Consider the following 21,970-nt stretch of genomic DNA (forward strand, 5'->3'; position numbering starts at 1 on the left):
TTTAATAAATTTGTATAATTGCATGGTGTATTTCGGGTTTTCCCGTGACCGACCGCGACAGTATCTATATAGCTAACTGTAATCTGACTTCTTTTCTATTGTGTGTGTTTTATCGTTGGCGACGTGTAGATATGAATTGTTCCGAGAATTATCTCCATAATATATAGGATAGTTTTTATCTCAATCTGAATATATAAAAATTTCGTGTCACGATGTATGTTCGCGATAATCTCCGAAACTACTGGTAATATATAGGATAGTTTTTATCTCAATATTATTTTTTGCATTGCAATTATTGTAATAAAGAAAGTTATAGAATTTTCGAGAAATGTTCAAAGGTATAAAATGCGAAGTTCGGTACGACGTATTCATCAGTCAATATAAAGCGCCACAATCTGACCGAGTCAGTCATTATCGAGTTAATCGCGCCGTCTCGAGTTTTTTAATTGAGAGTGTCTTTCCGGATATATTGAATTATTATTTAGATCACAATTGGCTCTGTAATCGTGCTATTTTGGCAGCAAGAAATGTTGATGTGAACGAAATTAACTTCCATATACAACAGATTTTGCCCGGTGATTTGATGTCTTTTAAATCAATCGACACAGTTATTGATGAAAACGAAACCGTAAACTTTCCAACTGAATTTTTGAATTCTCTGGATTTACCAGGAATGCCACCACACAACCTTCAATTGAAAATTGGTTCACCAATCATTCTTCTACGTAATTTAAACCCACCTCAATTATGTAACGGTACACGTTTAGTCATAAAAAAATGACCGAAAATATTCTTGAAGCAACAATTTTGTCGGGAAAATTTAAAGGAGATATCGTCCTGTTGCCACGTATTCCACTGATGGCGTCAGAATCTCCAATACCGTTTAAAAGGCTCCAATTTCCGATTTGTTTAGCTTTTGCGATGACCATAAATAAATCTCAAGGCCAAACAATGTCTATTTGCGGTTTGAATTTGGAAAACACATGTTTCTCACATGGACAGCTATATGTTGCCTGCTCACGTGTAGGAAAACCATCAAATCTCTTCGTGTTAGCGAAAGACAGGTTAACCAGGAATGTTGTACACAAAGTAGTACTTAGATAATTTTTAGTTTTAATAATTTAATTTATTTTTGTATGTTTTTAATGTATATAGTATATTTTGTTAGTAGGTCACTGATTATAAACAATAATTTAATATAAGATGAATAAAATGTAAATTCAGAAAATATATATGTTTGTTTGTTAATTAAAACATTTAGATACTTTACCTATTACTTTTAAATTTTCTCATACATAATAACACTAATACATGGCCTACGAAAATGTCAAAAAACCAACTAATACGCGGGCAACGCCGTGACGGGACAGCTAGTATATTATAATACATTAATTACTAACAAATTATTCAAGTAAAATTTGCTTGGGATTTGTTAAGTTTATTTGGATCAACTTAAACTTTTTTTGTGGCCGAATGTAATGTTATTATTATTATTATTGTATATAATAAACTCAATAAAAATAAATATATTTTGTCATGCTTTCTTTGTCCAGCAAAAAGACACGCCAAGGCCGAATAAAAATCGGTCTGTTTTGTGCATTACCGTAAGTCACCCAGCCATAGCCGTAACATTCCCACCGATATCGGCCCATCGACGATGACGACTGTAATATGGTGCGGCGTCTGTCAGACCACGGGGGTGTGGTACTACTTTTGAGTTATTGTGAAATTGTTTACATTGCACAATATTTGGGTTACCCATCTATAACAGTACAGCCACCCTATAAAAATTTGAAACTAGTTGCACTTATAACAATTCACTTGGAGAGAATAGCCGCGAGTAGTATGAGAAAAATTCCTAGTAAAATAATAATTTACGAAACCAATATTATTAAAATATTAACTAGTTGATTCTGCACAGCGTTGTCCTGAATTAATTAAATGCCTGTGAATTTACCCTATTTTAAATTTTGTTAAATGTGAAATATACATTACAATTTCAATCATTTTTAGACAACACATGCCGAGCGTATTACATCATTCTGACGAGATAAATCTTTAGCAAACAGACCGCTTACTATTTTTAAATTTTTTTTATCATTTTATGAATTGAACAAAACATTTCATCGTGTATTAAAATTTGTTATTCTGTTTTTATAAACTTTGTAACGACACCATATATTTGATATTATTTTAGTCTTTGTTCCTATAACTACATTATTATGTATTTTAGTATTTATCTTCTTTATTAATTATTATGACTATTCGTTGCAGTATTATGAATATTATAATTTGTTTTATAATTTTATATTTATTTTATGTTAAAAACATATTTACATAATAATATAATATCCCATGAATACTGGTTAGTTAGTTCATTAGTTAGTTTGCTTTTATGTAAATAATATCATTGGTTTCATCATCATCGAGTTTATAAAGTATAAAAGATTAAAAACAAAGTAAAATTGTAAAAATAAAACATTATGATTAGGTAGGTACCTATATAAGTTATAAGTACCTACGTTGTTTTATAATAATTAGATATTCCAGAGTTTCAGTACATTTCTTTAAGTCAAATTAAATTCGCATTTATTTTATTAAGTTTGTTTTAATAACATTTAACAATTATTGTATAAATATATATGTAAATTTAAGTTATAATTTTTAAATACTTCAAACTATGATTTAAAAAATCAATGAAATTTCCGATTTTTTCGCAATAATTTTAAGTTATTTCGTAGAGAAATGTTTTGATAGTTTTTAAATGATTTAAATCCAAATGCTAAACTTTTTGTTTTTTTTTTTACATTTTAAATCCTTTAAAATGTTTTTTTTATGTAGGTATAGGTAATAGGTTAGATTTCCACTGATAACCTATAACCGAAGTTAATATACGCTAATACGTCACTTGATTGTTTTTTTATCGATTATTTGAATTATGTTTGATTTTGATAGAAAGTCATAATATTGCTATATGAATTTATGTTTAGCTGTATAGAACAGAGGTCTCCAAACTTTTTTATTCAAGGGCCACAAAAAATATCAAATCCTCTTAGTGGGCCAAAAGTTTATTAACACATATAATTTTTAATTTTATGAAAATATATGTATACAAATATAAGTTTACTTTAAATCTTTGGATATCTATATTTTATTTACCGTCTATGGGTGCTGCGGGCCGTAGTTTGGAGACCCCTGGTATAGAATATAGATAATTTACAAAAATGATAAGATGAATTCATCTTCATACTATACTGTCTAAACCTATAATCAAACATTATATTGATTGAATTTCACACCAATCTGAAAAATATAAATATAATCATAAAAATAGCCCCGCAAAAATCAACGATTTTGTTTAAAATGTTTATCATATACTTATTAGTTACCTATACTATTAATATTTATGCTGATTTCAATTAATTTTTTTTTATCGAAAATTGTCCTACAATTTGAAAATCTGATAAAATTAAACAATTTTCATTCCCAATATTATATTATATTATTTTTAGCGTGTCTACAATTATTTTGATATTTACTAGTAGTATTTATAAACTATATACGCAGATGCGATAGAAAAACCAGTTTTAATAAATTGTGCGGTACTTCCGTTGTTGTGCACGGGATGGTTATGACCGAAAACTGTTTATGGGCACAGAATATAATAATATTATTGAATATACGAACTAAGATTATGGTGAACGTGAATTGGTCATAAGTACTTAAATACTCACAACTCACATGATAGTTGGTAAAGTGGTGGAGTTACGGGTTTTTCTCATTTTATATCAATAGCGCTCCCGTCATCGATCGACGATCAATGATCAAGTCAGCAAATAGCGCTAGTTCTACAATAATAGATGAAACTCAAAAGTTGGAAGTCCAGAACTAGCTGACCACGGCCTTGTTTTCATGTGGCTGACTCTGGCAGATAATATTACTGTGAAACCCTCTCGTTTCTCCACTGGTTTACATGATTTTAGCGAAACGTTATTTGTCCTCTTGTCCAGTACTCTATATTATTATCCTAGTCTGTGGTCAAACGTCAAACATAAACTTTTTACCGAAATACAAGGTTTCTTATTTCAAAGAATACAGCTTATTGAAGGATTTTATCGTAAAAAATCCTATTGTAAAAATAATAGTGCTTTACATACCTAATAACTAATAAGTTATAACCTGTGCGCTTTTAACAAAATATAACCTTTCGGCTTTCAGCTTTATTCAATTTATGACATTTTTAATTTGCTATAGGCATTACAATTTAATAGAAGATTTTTATTGAAATTTAAAAAATAAAATAACTGAAAGTCACATACATTTTTTATGTACATTTAAAGTTATGACACTAACGATTTAATATAATATAAAAGATACAAGGAATTAATAATTTTTATCATTACGCTATACTATCAAAATATTTTAAACTAATTAGAAGTTTTTTATACACCGTTTTACAGTAAGTACATATTATGGACCTAAAAGTTAACACTGACCAGCAGCAGTTGTATGCATGTTTCTCCGACATATAGATACATTCTATTTTCGATGTCGTTCTAAAGAGTTATAAATTATTTGTTTATTTATTATATAGACATATAGTATATAGAGCAGATCAATAAACAGTAAACCTACTTTTCCAATTTTAAAAAATGTATTATGTACTGTGTAGTGTAGCCGTGTAGGTACTAGTGTGTATAATAGGTACGCTTACAAATTACAATGCTTACATATTCATAAAACTTTTGTTTAAATCCATAAAAATGTAAAACTTATGACACTTTCTATAATCAGTGCTTATTATATTTAAATTCAATTTTCAAAATATGAAGTTTTTATACGATAAGTATATAAAACTCAATAAAAGTCTTACGCCTTATATATTATATTATAGTAACCTGAATGGGCTGAATGTTTACAAGTCGACAACGAATTTCAAATAAAACTATATTCAATATTCATAGTCCATCAAATATTGAAATATTAAGAAAATTTGAAACATAGTTTACACACTACACAGGTACAAATATAGATATTAATATTATATTATACGGATAGATATAAATTAGGTTTTCTTATTGTGCATTGTGCAAATACAATTGATGCTATATGTCGAAAAGTACAAACTATATTTATTTGTTTTTACCATTAATTTTAGTATGCATGCATAAACCTTATCATTAATCAAACTGTACCTTTAGTATATATAGTTGAATTTGAATATATACTAAAACTGCTATTTAGTATTGGGTGTGTCGTTCATTTTTTTGTAAGAGCATGTATTGTGATTTGAATTAATAACGCATAAAATCGTATACTATTATATACATAAATGGATAAGAAAATAATATGAATTTTTTTTTTATAATTATGAAATTAAATAACAATTATTATTCATTGTATTTAATGAATGGATTTCAATAAATACGCGATATCAGCGATTCTAACGTACTTGGTTTAAATAAAATATATTTTATTAAGGGGCCGTAACACCAACATTTATTTACTCTGTGTCTCTGTCTATCTCCTACATAATAATTATAGGAACAAAGATATTCCGTGTTTCCAATATTACGAGTTACGAGTGTTACGACTCTTTGGTTCAGTTTTGGGTAAAGGTCACCTATTATATATGTTATAAAGGAGAATATTTTCTGTGCATTGACCGGATAGATTTTTAATATTTACAATTTTGAATAAATTATTAATGGTTAAAAACAATCGAAATTATTTTAAATTAAAACATTCTTATATTTATAAAAAATGTAAATACTAAAAATGTACTGGGTCAATGCAAAGGAAATACTCTTCTTTCTAAAATATATAATAGGTGCCTTTGCCCTAAACTGAACCAGAGAGTCATGATCGTGGAAATACGGAGTATCTTTGTTCCTATATTATGTGGGAGATGGACAGAGAAAACAAATGCTGGTATAGCGGTCCCTTAAAAATATTTAGATGTATTAGATATTATCATTGATTATAAATACTAGTATTTAAAATCAATGATATTATTTAAAAACAATATAATAGGTGCAGGTTATTGAATCTGGTTCTTTAATGAATATAGTGAAATATGAAATAGTTTTACATAAACAATATAATTTTGTTTGGCGATTAAAAATTAAATACTGAATGAACTCATACTAGACATTCTCACACTATAAGTACGGCTCCAAGTGTTTTATATGTTTTTATCGTTGATTTTATAATATACTATTTTAAATTTAGTATATAAAATAAATGATACCTATTGTCATTCCTTTGTTTACCAAAATATTTTTATCCTTGTTCAAGTGCAAAAGTGAAATTAATTTTATTAGGTTCGACTACACGTAGTTTATCCAGGAATTATTTGAATTTCACCGGGTTATTAAGATAACAGAAATACCCGTAGCCGAACGTCGAACATATATGTAGTTTATTTTAAAATCTATGTAGTTTACACTGTTTACAGTTTATCAGTCTTATTTTGTCATTTCTGAATTTCTGATTCCTCATTCATTTTTTCGTCAACTGCTGTGCTGTTTGGACCACGTAATTACTGAATCACGTACGTATTTATTCAAGTAAAATAAATAATTATTAATAAGAAACAATTGTAGCGGTTCAGAATCATAAAGAAAAACGAATCGATGTGTCAACAATAATTATTATACAAAATTAATATAATTTTAAATTTAACCAATATTTTTTTAATTCTAATTAATACTTAAAACCATCTCTTCATTACTTGCATGTGAGAATTTCCCTGACATAATTTTTTGAGAACAACTGGCTTGCTCATAAATCGATAGACGTATTTTCCTCAAATTCATAGTACCAACTTCCTACTACCTTATAATGAACTAATTAAAAATAGATTTATCAATAAATGGCTACATTTTTGTTCTGATTAGAAAATATATTGCGTTCCAAAAATAATTAGTCGTGTCGTGAAAGCGAATCCTTCTACGCGCGAATAACACCATTTGATTTATTCACATATAAAAACAAATTATTAATTTGCATGAAGGTAATTTTTTTTATTCATCAATAAATAATTCTAAAAAAAATGGTTTGTGAGGTTCATTTAATGACACCCTCCAAAAATCACCCAAAATACATCATTGTGTATACTAATTATTAAATATAATAGTACATTATAATTACATACAGTAACTACGGCCTAACACGGCATAATATTATATTATTATTATCAATATTATCATGAACCCAGTTTCAATAGTTTCAATACGTGGCCTATTCTCCCTTGCTCCCTCAGTCCATTTAGCGATAACATGTTACAATTGAATCTATTGAGCGGCAGTTTGTCGATCGTCGTCCAAATTACTAAAATAATATTTCCATTAAAATAACTATTTATAGGTTTTAGATTTTGTGGCCTTTCACAAATTAAATTTCAATAAGAATAAACAAAGAAAACAATATATTTTCCAATTCAGATAAAAATACTTCTATACATTTTTACTTTTAATTAATTATGATTTTTACTGAGTTTACGCAGTTTCAAAGTCTGACAAGCCGCCCTTGAAGAGTGAAGACTCATTGTATATCAATACATTTATCGCTCTGTTCAAAATTTACAAATGTTTTTGGTAACCAATAATAGTATTTAAAAACCCTCACGCCATAATATTTATATTAATGTACATATTATCTAATCCGTTTTTAGCCGATACGACGTGTAAAGTTGGAACGTTTGTATAAAGCATATTCTTTTATGGAAACTTGCCAATGAAGGCCGTATATTATACAGTATTATTATTATTTGGTCCGCAATAGGTATATCAATTAATATTAACCGTTTTTATTTGTTCTAGAAAATATGGAAGTGAAAAATCTGAATGTAGTAAATACAAGATTAAATACTGTATTTAAAAACTGCAGTATTCAAGTGTATTCTGATACACTGACACAAAACAATGTTCGTAATGTCCAGAGAAGCGAAGTTACCAAAATTAAAAACAGCAGACGTTAGTAAATTAAATATAATATGAATATATATCTACGTGTATTCTTCTACAGAAACCTAACCATAGAAAGCCGTATTATTTATTATATAGTCTGAAAAATATCAATTAATATTTAAATATAATTTTTATTTGTTTTAGAAATGGAAGTTGATAAACAGAATGCAGTATCAACCATCTTTGAGAAAACTATCTTTAAGAACACAGTCTTTAATAACTGCAGTATTAATGTGTATACTAGTGAACCGACACAACACCATGCTCATAATGTCCAGAGAGGCGAAGTTACCAAAAATAAAATCAACCGACGTAAGTAAATTAAATATAATATTGTATACATTTTTTATATTTTTAATTGGGAAATAAACAATTTATTGGAAACCTCGTATTAAATTTTCAAGTATTTTTACTCAATAATACATTTTTATCAGCATTTAAAAAATCTTTAAAAGTAAATCAACAATTTTCAATTGATTTTAAATAACTAAAAAAAAGGAGTCGGAATTATTTTGAAATAATTATACTATGTTTAGATAACGATAATCATATCACTATGTGAATATTGTGATAATTTTAAATTCCTGCTGTTATTTCGTTTTTGAATTATAATAAAATAAAGAAATCAATTTTAGTGTTATATAATATGTTCACAGAACTTTCCAGCAGGGAGTATTTAAAAGTTTTAGGTAGTATATCCCGATCAACACCATTTATTTTTCCGTGCAATACAAAATTATAATAATTTTGGAAAAAGATGTAAAAAAGTTTGAGTGAGCATGTAGTTTTAGAATTATTATGATTTTGCATAAAAATAATGGTGTTGAAGATTTACTCGCTCACATTTTTAAATCTTCCTGCTGAAAAGTGCTGTGAATATTCAAAGATATACTACTAATTTTGTCAAAAACTGATGCAATCAGGGTTTTCCTTATTTTTTTTTTGTTTTTCGCAATTATTATTTATTATGATAACTATTGGAAATTTTTCACTTTCGACCACTCAAAATATCAACTAGATTAAATTTATCACCATAAACCATTTTTAGAATTAAATATCGAAACTTAACCACGGAAGGAATACGGCCTTATACCACATTATATTATATGGTCTTCAAAAGATCAAGTATTAATTATAACTTTTATTTGTTTTAGAACTCAAAGTAATTGATCAGAATCAAATAACAGATGAATTACCAAAACACCGTGTTCGTAATTTCCATAGGGGCATAGTTGCCAAAAATAAAAATCGTCGACGTAAGTAAATGAAAGCAAATGTTAACTAATATAATATATTAATTATTATGAAAAGGAATAACGTATAATTTATGTTTCAGGATGTTACCGGTGTAAGTCAGGGTCACACTGTGCGCCACTACGTATTTTTTTGATAATGAACGTTGAACATTTTTTAATAATTTATGTATTTCTAGCCACCGAACCAGAAAGGCGGATACCAGCGTTGCCACCACTGCCTAAAGAAGAGGAAGCAAAAGAAGAACAACGCGAACAACCTATCGTCGACACAGTGGCTCAAATCTTGGGATTTGTAAATGTGGCCACTGTGTTCTATAAGTCAAATCCCGGGACGATGATGTAAGTAAATAAGTAATACGAGTTTAAAATGTTTGTTAACGAGAATTCTAATTCTAACAATTATATAATTTTTAGGCAATGAACACCACCGACTGTCAGTTTCAATTGGACACTGTTTCTTTATTTAATACAGTTACTTGTTTATAGATTTAATTTATTTTATATTTTTTAGGCAAATCATTTTATAAACATATCAATACTGTTTTTTTTTTTATATATTAGTAATTAGTAAATTTATTGATACGTGTAAGGTGTAACACATGAGAAAGTTTGTGTATGTTAATTAATCTAATGTAGTATTTTGATATTTAATTATTAGTGTTATTGCCTTATTGCAGATAGTGATATACTTTTGAACATCGTAGTCAAGTGTTTGTATTTTAAAAATTCACAGTGAAAGCTCGATAAAAGAAAAAAAATAGATGATTGTGTCTGGTTAATTTAATAGAATTAAATTTATAATTTATCTTCTTATAATATTAAAACACAATAGTACATTAAGTACAATAAGAATGTGTAATTTTATGCATTTTAAATGTATAAAATATGTAATGTTCTGTAAAATAAAATGTAGTAATGTAAAATATAAAAAAAATTTATTTTCTTGATAAACTAAAACCAGTAAAATCTAAAATTATTAAATATGTTATGGCTATTGGATAAATGCATAAGTTATTGTTTCCCCACTTGGAACTTTTAAATATCCATTATTTACGTATATTATATACAAATCCTAAGTTTTAACTTTTGTTGTTTAATAATAACAATACTATTAAATATTAATTTTACAACCAATTAATAGGTAAGTAAATACTAAATACCATAAATATTTTCTTAAAATAACTTTAAAATAAAATCCAATTATATCATTTGATTCTTTGAATTGTCTAATTATACATTATTTCTTAAAATTATAATTTTAGTTAACTATTATAAAAATAAATCCTAAAATGTTTAGAATAGTCGATAACAAAATATTAAATATCGAGGTTATGGTCTGGTAACAGCTATATAGATAACGTTATATAATGACCAAATATTTAAAATATCATATTTTATTGTTTGTTGTGACTATATAATGCCATGAATTACTATTTTAAAATAATAATAGATAAGTATGATGTAGAGATTTATTAAATGTATGTGTAGGTAAATATGTAGATATAAATATAATATTAAATGATAAGGACTAATGCCTTTAATAAAACTATTAATCTCATTCCAATTTTCTTAGTTTTTTTTTTTTTTGAAAGTGTAGAACTTCTTGAAATCTGTTGCACATTCGTGTTAAGAATTGATATTTCATCATAAATATATAAATATTTCACTTTTATTATTTATTTTTTTTTATGGGAGATAAACAATTTGTAGGACAGGACTCTTTTATAATCATAAGTTTTGTTATATTACTATAATAAAACTATAAACATCTATATTAACCAACATTAACCTGAATATTAATCGTTATTACTTTATTACTTGTTTGTGTTTAGTATTAATAAATATTAAATAATAATACATATTTATACCACATTATATTAACAACTTAGATAACTCAAAATATAATAATATAATATTTATGTAAATACTATAAGAGAGTAAAAATAAGTTTAATTAATTCGGGGTGCCAGATCGACTTGATCGACATATTATAAGCTTAGTCCGATAACATTTTTAGTTAAAAACCTAACCTTAGCAAAAGCGTCAAACAAAAAAGTGTAAATGTAAAACAGCAGGTAAAATGTGTAACTCCAAGTGCCACAGTAGCAATCCGTGCTCAAGTAATACATACATAGAGCTATTTTTTAGTGTTACCTACTAAACTAAAAAAATAAATTACGATTACTTAGTATACTAACATGTACCTATCTTGTATCTAATCAATATAATAATAAATAAATAAATAAATATAATATTTATTTTACAATAGGTATAATTTTATACTTTTATCCATGGTAGACGGTAGTATAAATTATCCTTCACGCATTCGGTCATTGTACACAATGTTTGAGCAATGTGTTTTATTGTGCACAATGCCCGACTACCCCACTTTGCCAGTTGCCCCTAACATATATGTTAATGTATCATATATATTTGATAAAAATTTCAATTATATAGTTATTCGTATTCGAGTTACACTAAAAAATAAACTCAATTTTGTCGAAAATTAATTTTGCGTTAAAATTCTTTTTTTTTAAATTTTTCAAAATAACAAAAAAATATACCATTAAACCCCCAAAGTACCAATTAGATTCAATTTTCTACCCAAAACCAGAAGACACCTTCAAAGTTAAAAATAAAAGCTTTTTTTCTACAAAAAGTTTCTTCAGGCACAAAAGTAAAAAAAAATTAAAAAACACGTCATGCATCACCATAAAACTAATAAATTTATTGCTTCTAATCTGAAAGTTTTTAAATTTTTGAGTCCAATAAAACAATATAAACCAAAAAATCTTTTTCAAATATAGCTGAATATTAAACGTAATTAAAATAAACTAAACTATAATAATATATAGTCATTCCGTTCAGACCACGATGATGTGTAGACAAAACTACGGTATTATTGTTGCTTAAGTTTGAAATATCAAAATATTCCTAATTAGCTGGCAGTTATTTCTCAAGTTTCCCCATCAGGTGGCGTTAAAGAGGGAACTACTATAACTTAATTACACTTATTCATTGTCAGTGGCGTATTTACGGGGGGAGGGTTATGGGGGGATAGATCCCCCTCAGTCTTTTTTTACTGGTAGGTTTAATAATTTTTCATAGGTATATTATAGAAATACAGAATACAATTATTGAAAACTCTACACTTTATTATAATATATTATTGAATATTGATATATTATGAATTTGGAAATATTATGGTTGATGCCCGCGCGTAGTCCATACACGACTTAGGTACTGCTAAATGCCTAAATATGTAAATGATTGAAAACAATTTGTATCAAAAATCGTAAAATGCTGTCAATCGTCATTATTGTCAATGACGATCCGGCTATTATCATGATTTTAATAATAAGCGTTTACTTTTGGTTGCTATTTCAAAACAAATTGCAGGGCGAAGGCATGTATATATAAACAGGAATTCTAAACAATAAATTCCAATAATTAAATGAAATACAAATAATAATCAAACTTGAACAGTAAAATACGATTTTTATAATTTATTATTGCAATATTTTATTTTTAATCTAGCATAATAATTTACTACTCATTATAGTTGAACACTTGCGCTAGTGCCAGTACCGAACTTCTACCTTAGCAAATTATTTTTTTTTAAACGGCCTTTATACTTGGCCTAGGCTCTGGGCTAAGTACCAAAAATAGGGCCCTTTTTTAGTTGCTGCATTGAGGAGGCCCTGAGACCCTCAAGTTCGGAGCACTGGCTGGTAAACTATTTTTTACTGATTTCGTCCTACATATAAATTTGTATATTTATCAATAGGTACTATACATATTGTATTCTCATAGTTTACTCCATTTTATAAAAAAATAATTACCTATAAATAATAAATCTTTAAAACAAAAGAACAGATTTATATATTTATGTATAGGTACTTGTTGATAAAAAGTATACAAATGTTTAACATTTTTGAGAAACAGTGGTTATAAGTGTACCCTGTCGAGGAAATATGTGTCCCCCCCCTTGACAAAATCCTAAATACGCCACTGTTCATTGCATGTATTTACAATTTTACTGCAGGTGAACCCTTCCTTTCCCTTTCTCCACCCGCCGTCATCGACGAAATCGTTCCGTGTGAACGTGATTAATCTGCGGCCGCTGCTCCCCCCACTCATTGCTCGACTACTCACACCGACGACAATCATTGAGAACTGTAGTTATTAAGTAACTGTAGCGTTCGGCTGCACTCGAGAACGTTCTCGATCATTTACTGCAGCAGCGAACCACACGCACGTACGTACGATGGCCTTTGTCGCGTCGAACCTGCAGTTTGTCAACACGTTATTGAGGTATACGTGGGACGCGGTGCGCCGGGCTTTGGCGTCGGCGGTCGCGGCGTTGGCGTCGGCGGTCGCGCCGTTGCCGGGCGCCGTGTACGCGGCTCCGGCCGTCGCGTGCAACGGGGACGCGGGCGCGGCCGATGCCGCCGTGCCGCTCAGCGTAAACTATCATTTCACGCGCCAGTGCAACTACAGCTGCGGCTTTTGCTTTCACACGGCCAAGACGTCGTTCGTGCTGCCGCTGGACGAGGCGAAGCGCGGGCTGAAAATGCTGGCGGCGGCCGGCATGAAGAAGCTGAACTTTTCGGGAGGCGAGCCGTTCGTCCGGGACGGCGGCCGGTTCATGGGCGAGCTCATCCGGTACTGCAAGACGGAGCTGCGGTCGGCGGGCATCAGCGTGTCCATAGTGAGCAACGGTAGCCTGATCCGGGAGAATTGGATGATCCGGTACGGCGAGTACGTGGACATGCTGGCCGTGTCGTGTGACTCGTTCGACGCCGACACGAACCGGGAGATCGGCCGCCGGCAGGGCGGCCGGACCGATCACGTGGCGAAGCTGTACGAGGTGCGCGAGTGGTGCGGACAGCACAAGATCGCGTTCAAGATCAACACGGTGGTGAACACGTACAACGTGAACGAGGTGTTCACCGAACACATCGAACGGCTGCGGCCGGTCCGGTGGAAGGTGTTCCAATGCCTGATGCTGGAGGGCGAGAACGCGGGCGAGGGCGCGTTGCGCGACGCCGCCCGGTTCTACGTCACCGACGAACAGTTCGACGGGTTCTTGCGCCGGCACGCCGAGGTCCGGACACTGGTGCCGGAGAACAACGACGCGATGCGGGACAGCTACCTGATCCTGGACGAGTACATGCGGTTTCTCAACTGCCGCAACGGCAAGAAGGAGCCGTCCGCGTCCCTGCTCGACGTCGGCGTCCAGCAAGCGCTCCGCGGTTCCGGTTTCGACGAAAAGGCTTTCCTGGAGCGGGGCGGCATTTACGTGTGGAGTAAACAGCAACTGTCCGAAGCCGAGCTCGAGTGGTAATCGGTCACACATTTTTATTCTCTCGCCGCCGCACTTCATCTTGTCGATATTATTATTATTATCATATACTTAATGCAATTATTATGGCACGTGCACACAGGCGCATCTGTATCCTGCGTTTAGTTTTATATTTGTTGTGTGGTGTCGTTTTTCAAGTCACTATCGATCAGTCGGTTTAAATCATTTGAAATATAATATATTTATTGTATATTATATTATATTATAGAACAGTCTTATAAAATATGATAAGCTTAAAAGTCATGCCAATTTTCACAAGTATATATATATTGACGGAAGGAGATATTGATATACGAGTACAATAATTAAAAACATTAATAACCTCCCGAATTTAAGTACGTATAACGATAACAATTACAGTTGGTTTTCATTTAAAAAATTTTAAATTTTTATAAAGACTATTCCGATACGTTCAACAAAATATTTAAACATGTATAAAGGTATATATTATATCTTACAATAAATAATAATTTCATTTATAATTAATAAGTAACAATAAACAATTTAAAATTTTTGAAGTACATTTTTACTGTGTCAAATACTTTTGTTATATATTTACATATAATAAATACATAAAATATTTTAACTTTTTATAACATTCATATATTGATATATAGTAAAAACATTTAATCATACAATTAAATAATACACTGGAAGTGTTAGTTAAATTAGTTTTCTAGAAACCTTTTGCACAACATTATTAATTGAAGAGAGTGTATCGCTATTTTTAATTGTTTAGTTGGAAAAAAAATGACAAATGTGATATAAATTGTTGAAAATTGTACTGTTTAAAAATGTTAATGTCATTTGAAATTGAAAACATTGATGAATACTATAATAATTATTTCATCGTTCTGAATTTTAAATACTTTATAAAATTTAGTCCTGCCATTCATATTCACTATTATACGAGTATAATCTAAATGGATACTTTTTTATACCGCTAAGAATGTTATAAATTAAAATATCTCAAAAAGTTGCATTCGTATAAAATTATTCAATAGGTATTCACATTCGTTATACTACACGCATGATGATTAAAATTGAAAATACGTAAAAAAAAAAAACACCAACTAGAAAGTATTTACAGGTTGTAATGGTTGTATATATTGTTTTAAGATGCCTATTTACTAAACTTAGAGAATCATATAATATTTTATACTTTGATTATTTTATAATAATTGTTGTTCCTGACAAAATTACTAAACAATTGAAAACCTCTATTGAATCGGACAATCACAAAATAATTTATCTTAAGTCGTTATAGTGCTACACTATGTTATTTTTTTAAGCTTAAATTCAACCGTTAATATTACGATAAGGTTATATATTATATATTTATATAGAAGATTAGTTATTATTGAAAATACATTTATAAGGTCGCTATATCATATTATGCTTAATTGATCGTTAAAAAATAAACATTAAAAATGTACAAACAAAAATAACTGGGACAATCGTATAAGCACAAAAATTATAATACAGTAAATACATTTTTCAGGCAATTATCATTGCGGTGTAATTATACGCAAGCGGTCATATTATGTTTTCTAGGCAAAAGCGTCCCTAAACCAATTTGTAGTGAGGGGGAACAAAGTATTTAAATATAATGTATAATTGCTTATCATAAAAAACTGGTTAATGTTTATTGATTGAATAGTCAATTTTAATCACATATAAATATATTAAGACATTAAAAAAAATACATCGTTGTAAACGCAATACATTCAACGCTTGTAACTTATGCTTTAACACTACAAAGACGAATTAAATTAATAATCGATGCGCAAATGTACCTATACAATGTTATAGTATTGAGCTCCAATCAGCCAATTGAGGTGTTTGGTAGAAATGTGGTAGACAATTTATCATTATTAAATATTTATTAAAATACCTATAGACTACTATTTACATTTAGATCTGCTACATACTATGTATGTATGTATATATTTTTATAATAAATGCATTTTTGTGTAGCATTATACAAATTGTATACTTTATGTTATCATACATGTACGAATATAATAAGTACAGTTTTATGAGTACCTATGTATATTATTTGTAAATAATACTTCTATATTTCACTTCATACTCAGTCCATAGTTAAATGATATTGAATTGAATAATAAAGTTATGTTAACATTTTATTTGTGTATCCCTATAACATAAAAGGAGTGGGTTCCGTATGCAAAGTATGTATTATTTATTTTACTTATCACGTATCCGTGTGTGTAGTCTCCGTCTTATAAACCTACAATACACCAAATTACTATTTAAAATTTAAAATTTTGTGTAGTAATTTTTAAAAATAGAGTGAATTGACTTATTATAAAATTAGAAGCCTTGAAGGTAAATGATCTCCAGTGTACATTTCATATTTAATATGTGTACAATACGTAACATAAGCATCATATATAGTTTTCCGGTGAGTTTATTGCAATATTTTAATTTTTAATCAAGTTATTAGTAGGTATGTAAAATATTACTGTATACAAATTTCTCATTGCTCGCTGAACAATTAAAATAAACTCATGACAAAACAAACAATTGTCTTACCATTAAGATTGATAGATAGTGAAGTTACATTTTGACTATGCGCCTACACTTATGCGATCGTTATAAGTATATAACTATGAAGTATGAATGTAATACAAAAATAAGACCAAAGACCGGCTGGAATATATAATATGACTGACTACCCTCGTGGATACGTATGGTAGCATTATTAGTATAACATATACTTGAAAGTACGTTTATGCATTATAAATATAGTTTCGTCCGGTAAGGCTTTGAAGTAAATTACACCAAAACATTGTAATTTGTAATAGTATAGAAGATATAGCTGGTAACTAGTAAATAAGTATTTTTGAGTTATGATAATTATTTTTTTTCAGCATTATCTAGAGGTGCTGCTGCAGTGAGTGAATTTCATTCATTATTATTAGTTATCGGTTATAGGTGTATATCTACTGTATAGGTTTGTGTGTTAAGGTTCTAATTTTTTTTATTGTTTATTATTTAGACCATAACTGTTTTTATAATGTATTCCATTCTTATTTAAAATATCTAATTTTAGTATGCAACAAAATTATATTAAAAAATAATATTTTACAAAAGAACAACGCGAACGGTTGTACCTCGTAATTTTTACAGCACTTAAAATGCGTTGTGGCTTGCATTACATTCTTATATCTGATGAAAGGATACTATATTATAATGATAAAGACATAAAGACATAATAGCATAATATGGTACCTTTGTTGTAAAATACAAACAATTTATTGTTATTACCTCATTGGCCATTGCTATATATCTGACGAGGATCACATGGGCGAAGGGAGTCACCTATTGACTATATACTGTTAAGATTTTGGACACTGATACATGTATTGTGGTCGTGTCGTACCTACTAGTCAGTGGTGCCTATCACGTATGGCAAGTGGGGTAAATACCCCAGAACTTTTTAATGGGTCGTGAGTGATTTTTTTGTTGATATAATTATAGTTTGTAAATACTAAATACAAAGAAGTAGACAACAGATAAGCAAAATGCATTTAATGCAGTAAGCAGGCACGATGTAGAAAAGATATCCCTCCCTTAATCAGGCATGGGTGGGTGGGTAGGTGGGTAGGTGGTACCCTCAAACAGGGTTTACCCCTGTGGTTTAAAAAAGGATCGGCGCCACTGCTACTAGTATTCAGTATAGCACCTACCATTATTGTATAAATGTTGATACGTGGCAAGTAAACAAATCGAGAAAATCCCGCCTAATACGAATAAAATTATGAATTCTATAAATCTAAAATAACATAATCCTTAATAATTATGATACACAATTCAAATTTTTTTGGTATATTATTATTATCTATCGGTTGTTTGTAGGGTGTATGAAAAATGAAAATACAGAAGTTTTCTATGAAGGGTACAATAAATAGAACTAAAACTTAGAGAAGACTAAATTAATTAGGTAGGTAGTAAAAAATAATGAAATATATTACTTAAAAGATAGTACGATATTCCGTACAATATAGTAATATAGTATCACCCAAAAGTCCCGTATCACCCTTAGTATCTCCGTGAAAAATCTATTTAAATGCGGTTTTTTTTTTACTGTATAATAAGTATGAAAATTCTGATTGAATGGTATTAATGAAAATTGACTAAGTTAGAGCAAATAATATTTTTGAATTTCTTAGAATAAAAGTTATGTTAGTATGTTACCTAACTTGCGTTATTTAATCAATCTCGATTGGAACGCTGATTTTTATTACGCCAATCTTTTAATATATAGTGAAGCACTGAAGCTTCCAGTTAAGATTAAAAGCTTTCAATTTTTGATAACAGGTATTTTATGTGTAAATTCACATAATAATTCAATAAAAATTAATTGTTTCTCAATTAGTGATTAAAGTAATAAAGTGATTTCAATAATAAAATAATAAATACGTATATCTATTTTAAACTGACAATATTTTATACATACCTAATTAAAGTTCTTATTCCAATTTCGTATAGTTTTAGGTTCACTTCACGATAATTATAATACTTAAAAAAGGTAACTAGTTTCGCTGTTCAGCTAATTTAACGATAAGAATATAAGATACAGCTATTGTTATTTCTATTCAAATCAAAACTTTAATTTAGGAAGTTTTTTCATAATAATTCTATTTCTTTAAATAAATAGCAATAATCAGCAAGCATTTATATTTATATTAATTATATTGCCTATTATGTTACTTTGAATCTTGATTAAATTGTCATCATCTATAAATATAACATTCATACATTTAATTTTAGCAACTTAATGTTTAATGATAGCCTTAATAATATTAGAGTAAATTTACCTACCTATAATCAAATTTAAAGGTAAGAATATTATTTAGGAAATGCCATATGCTTTTATTTATATTATCATTTAAAAGTGGTTATGAACATTTTAAAGTTGCAACATTTTACTATATATTTTATTACATTTTAGCTGTACCTGCGCAGTACAAGAGTGGATCCAGCATGTATTTACGGTCGGGGCACTTTATAGGAAAAATTATATAATATAGATATAGCCCTCTACCAAACAAAAACAATATGATAAAAAATGTATGTTTTTTAATATTATGTTTAATGTTTTTTCCAACGGGGTTGGCACTTGCTCCCAGTGCTCCCTCCCTGGATCCACCCTTGGCGCATCATAAAATTGAGACGAGCCAATATGGTGTATGAAAAATTAGGACCATCAATGTATCGTTTCGAGGTACTCATTACTCTGCGATAGGCCCCAAATGACGCCCCCGCTTTTATGTATAGTATAGATTTAACTATATACAATTATATTTTCAAAACATGTAGATATTATAAGATATTATTTATAAACAGTATGAACTTAATATTTATACTATTTTATGGTATTTACAGATTTCAACGATATTATTATACTTGTTAAATACAAATAATATAATAAATATTAAATGCAATGTGTTTGGGGAAAAATGAACCTACCGTAGTAGATAAATAAGAACCTATTAAGGTTTTTAGGTAATATGACAGCACACAGATTGATATTTAATTACATTTTATAGTAATGTGAAAATTTAAACTTATAATTCATATTAGAATATATAATGAAAATAAAAATAGTTTCATTATTTATATTGCTTTATCAACTATTTCGAGAGTTGTATGAATAGTAATATCATACCAAATTATCAAGTAATAATGATTTGAATGGTTATTAATGTTATTATTTTTATTATTATTATTATTAATTAACATAATATAGTATAGATGTACATAATTAATGAGTAAATTAAATTGACTACCAACTAAAAAAACGATTATAGAAATATGTAAGAATAAATTATCTCATTATCTCATTTCAAAAGTAGGTAAATAATACCATTGATTATACGTTTATAATCAATGATGATAATCGACAGTGGCGCCGATCACATATGGCAAGTGGGGTATATACTCTTACCCTAGAACTTTTTAATGGGTCGTGAGTAATTTTTTTTGATAGATATAGTTGTAATTTGTAAATACTAAGTATTAAATACAAAGAAGTAGACAACAGATAAGCATAAATCATAATACATGTAATGCGATAAGCGGGCACTTTGTAGATAAGATATCTTATACCCACTCACTTAAACAGGCTTGGGTGGGTGGGTAAGTGGTACCCTCAAACAGGTTTTACCCCTGTGGTTTAAAAAAGGATCGGCGCCACTGATAATTGATAATATTATGTATGCTGTATGTTTAAAAAAAATGTTCGTTTCTCGTTAAACCGTCTTTCGATTATCCGTCAAGGCTCTAGTCCTGAATTCCTGATACTGGCGATTAATCGAGGTTCTATTCCATTAGAATTCAAATGTATTTCGGATACAATAACTATGAACATCTATTGCTGGCTACTGCTGCTGTCTGCAACTATATGTATAGTGTTGAAATACATAATATTTGTTTCTTATCCATTAGTGTAGTGTTATTGTTATGAATAATAGGTACGCTTCTAACATATTATTATTCTTTCATTTCTTTCCTTCTAATAGTATTAAACATACATTTTTCGTACAACTATAATACTATATCAACGGATATTATACTGCATCATTATTCATTATCATGCAAAATAATACTATTACATCAGACGGCGAGACCCGCGACGACGTCTACTTCGGCCGAGCATCTGGCGATGCTGCCGGTTCCAGCTATTATGATTTATGAACTATGATCATAGCCTTTGATTCTTAAACATGGGACGGAAAATGTATTTTTCTGCGTGAGTCAGTAAGCCAGGTTTTTTTTATTTGTTAAAAATGTTAATAAAATGCATTGTTTATACAAAAAAAATTGTTTATTCTTTTTTTTTATATTTTCAAGGATATAATATTTCATGATGTATTGATGTTACCTAATTAACGAAATAATGACTGACGAGTGATAAAATCTTTAATTTATAATAATATGTATGTATACTTAACAGATGATTCGTTTTTGTATAGAGATATAAGCATGTTCATGGTCGATGAATCGACTTGTATGTGCTATAAATACCAAATATACGTATTTTATAATGTATCAAGAAATTGTTGAAACATCGTAGTCATCATACTAAACTATACTGCATTTAAAACGGTGAATTTTATTAATTGTAAATATAATTCGGACAGATACGATATATAGCAAGGATATAAACTAATTAAGTATAATAGGGATTCTAAATATATGTGTTATGTGGAACATGAACGTCATTATTCAGATCTTACACAATATAATTAATAAAACGAATTCGAAATTGTATTTTACATAGCTATGTCGAAAAATAAGTATTTTTTGAAAGTATTTTGGAAGATGTTTGAACACTCAAACCCTTCTGAATA

At 29.2% G+C, this 21,970-nt stretch overlaps 4 protein-coding genes across 4 annotated transcripts; all 4 read left to right on the top strand.

The window, feature by feature from the left end:
• Nucleotides 1–328: 328 nt before the first annotated feature.
• On the top strand, nt 329–781 carry LOC132925767 (uncharacterized). Its single transcript, XM_060990136.1, has one exon. The coding sequence runs from the start codon at nt 329–331 to the stop codon at nt 779–781; it is 453 nt and encodes a 150-aa protein (XP_060846119.1).
• On the top strand, nt 778–1,104 carry LOC132925777 (ATP-dependent DNA helicase pif1-like). The gene has a single exon (XM_060990144.1). The coding sequence runs from the start codon at nt 778–780 to the stop codon at nt 1,102–1,104; it is 327 nt and encodes a 108-aa protein (XP_060846127.1).
• Nucleotides 1,105–7,580: 6,476 nt separating this feature from the next.
• Nucleotides 7,581–10,160, top strand: LOC132931681 (uncharacterized). Its single transcript, XM_060997611.1, has 7 exons — nt 7,581–7,598; nt 7,824–7,976; nt 8,115–8,282; nt 9,125–9,226; nt 9,307–9,318; nt 9,403–9,565; nt 9,641–10,160. Exons 2-7 carry the CDS (start codon nt 7,829–7,831, stop codon nt 9,645–9,647), a joined length of 600 nt encoding a protein of 199 aa, XP_060853594.1. The 5' UTR covers nt 7,581–7,598; nt 7,824–7,828; the 3' UTR covers nt 9,648–10,160.
• A 3,243-nt stretch (nt 10,161–13,403) lies between these two features.
• LOC132917953 (S-adenosylmethionine-dependent nucleotide dehydratase RSAD2-like) lies at nt 13,404–15,116 on the top strand. The gene has a single exon (XM_060978959.1). The coding sequence runs from the start codon at nt 13,494–13,496 to the stop codon at nt 14,571–14,573; it is 1,080 nt and encodes a 359-aa protein (XP_060834942.1). The 5' UTR covers nt 13,404–13,493; the 3' UTR covers nt 14,574–15,116.
• The last annotated feature ends 6,854 nt before the right edge of the window (nt 15,117–21,970 follow it).

The sequence above is a fragment of the Rhopalosiphum padi genome, chromosome 1 (assembly GCF_020882245.1).
Source record: "Rhopalosiphum padi isolate XX-2018 chromosome 1, ASM2088224v1, whole genome shotgun sequence".
NCBI classification, from domain to species: Eukaryota; Metazoa; Arthropoda; class Insecta; order Hemiptera; family Aphididae; genus Rhopalosiphum; species Rhopalosiphum padi.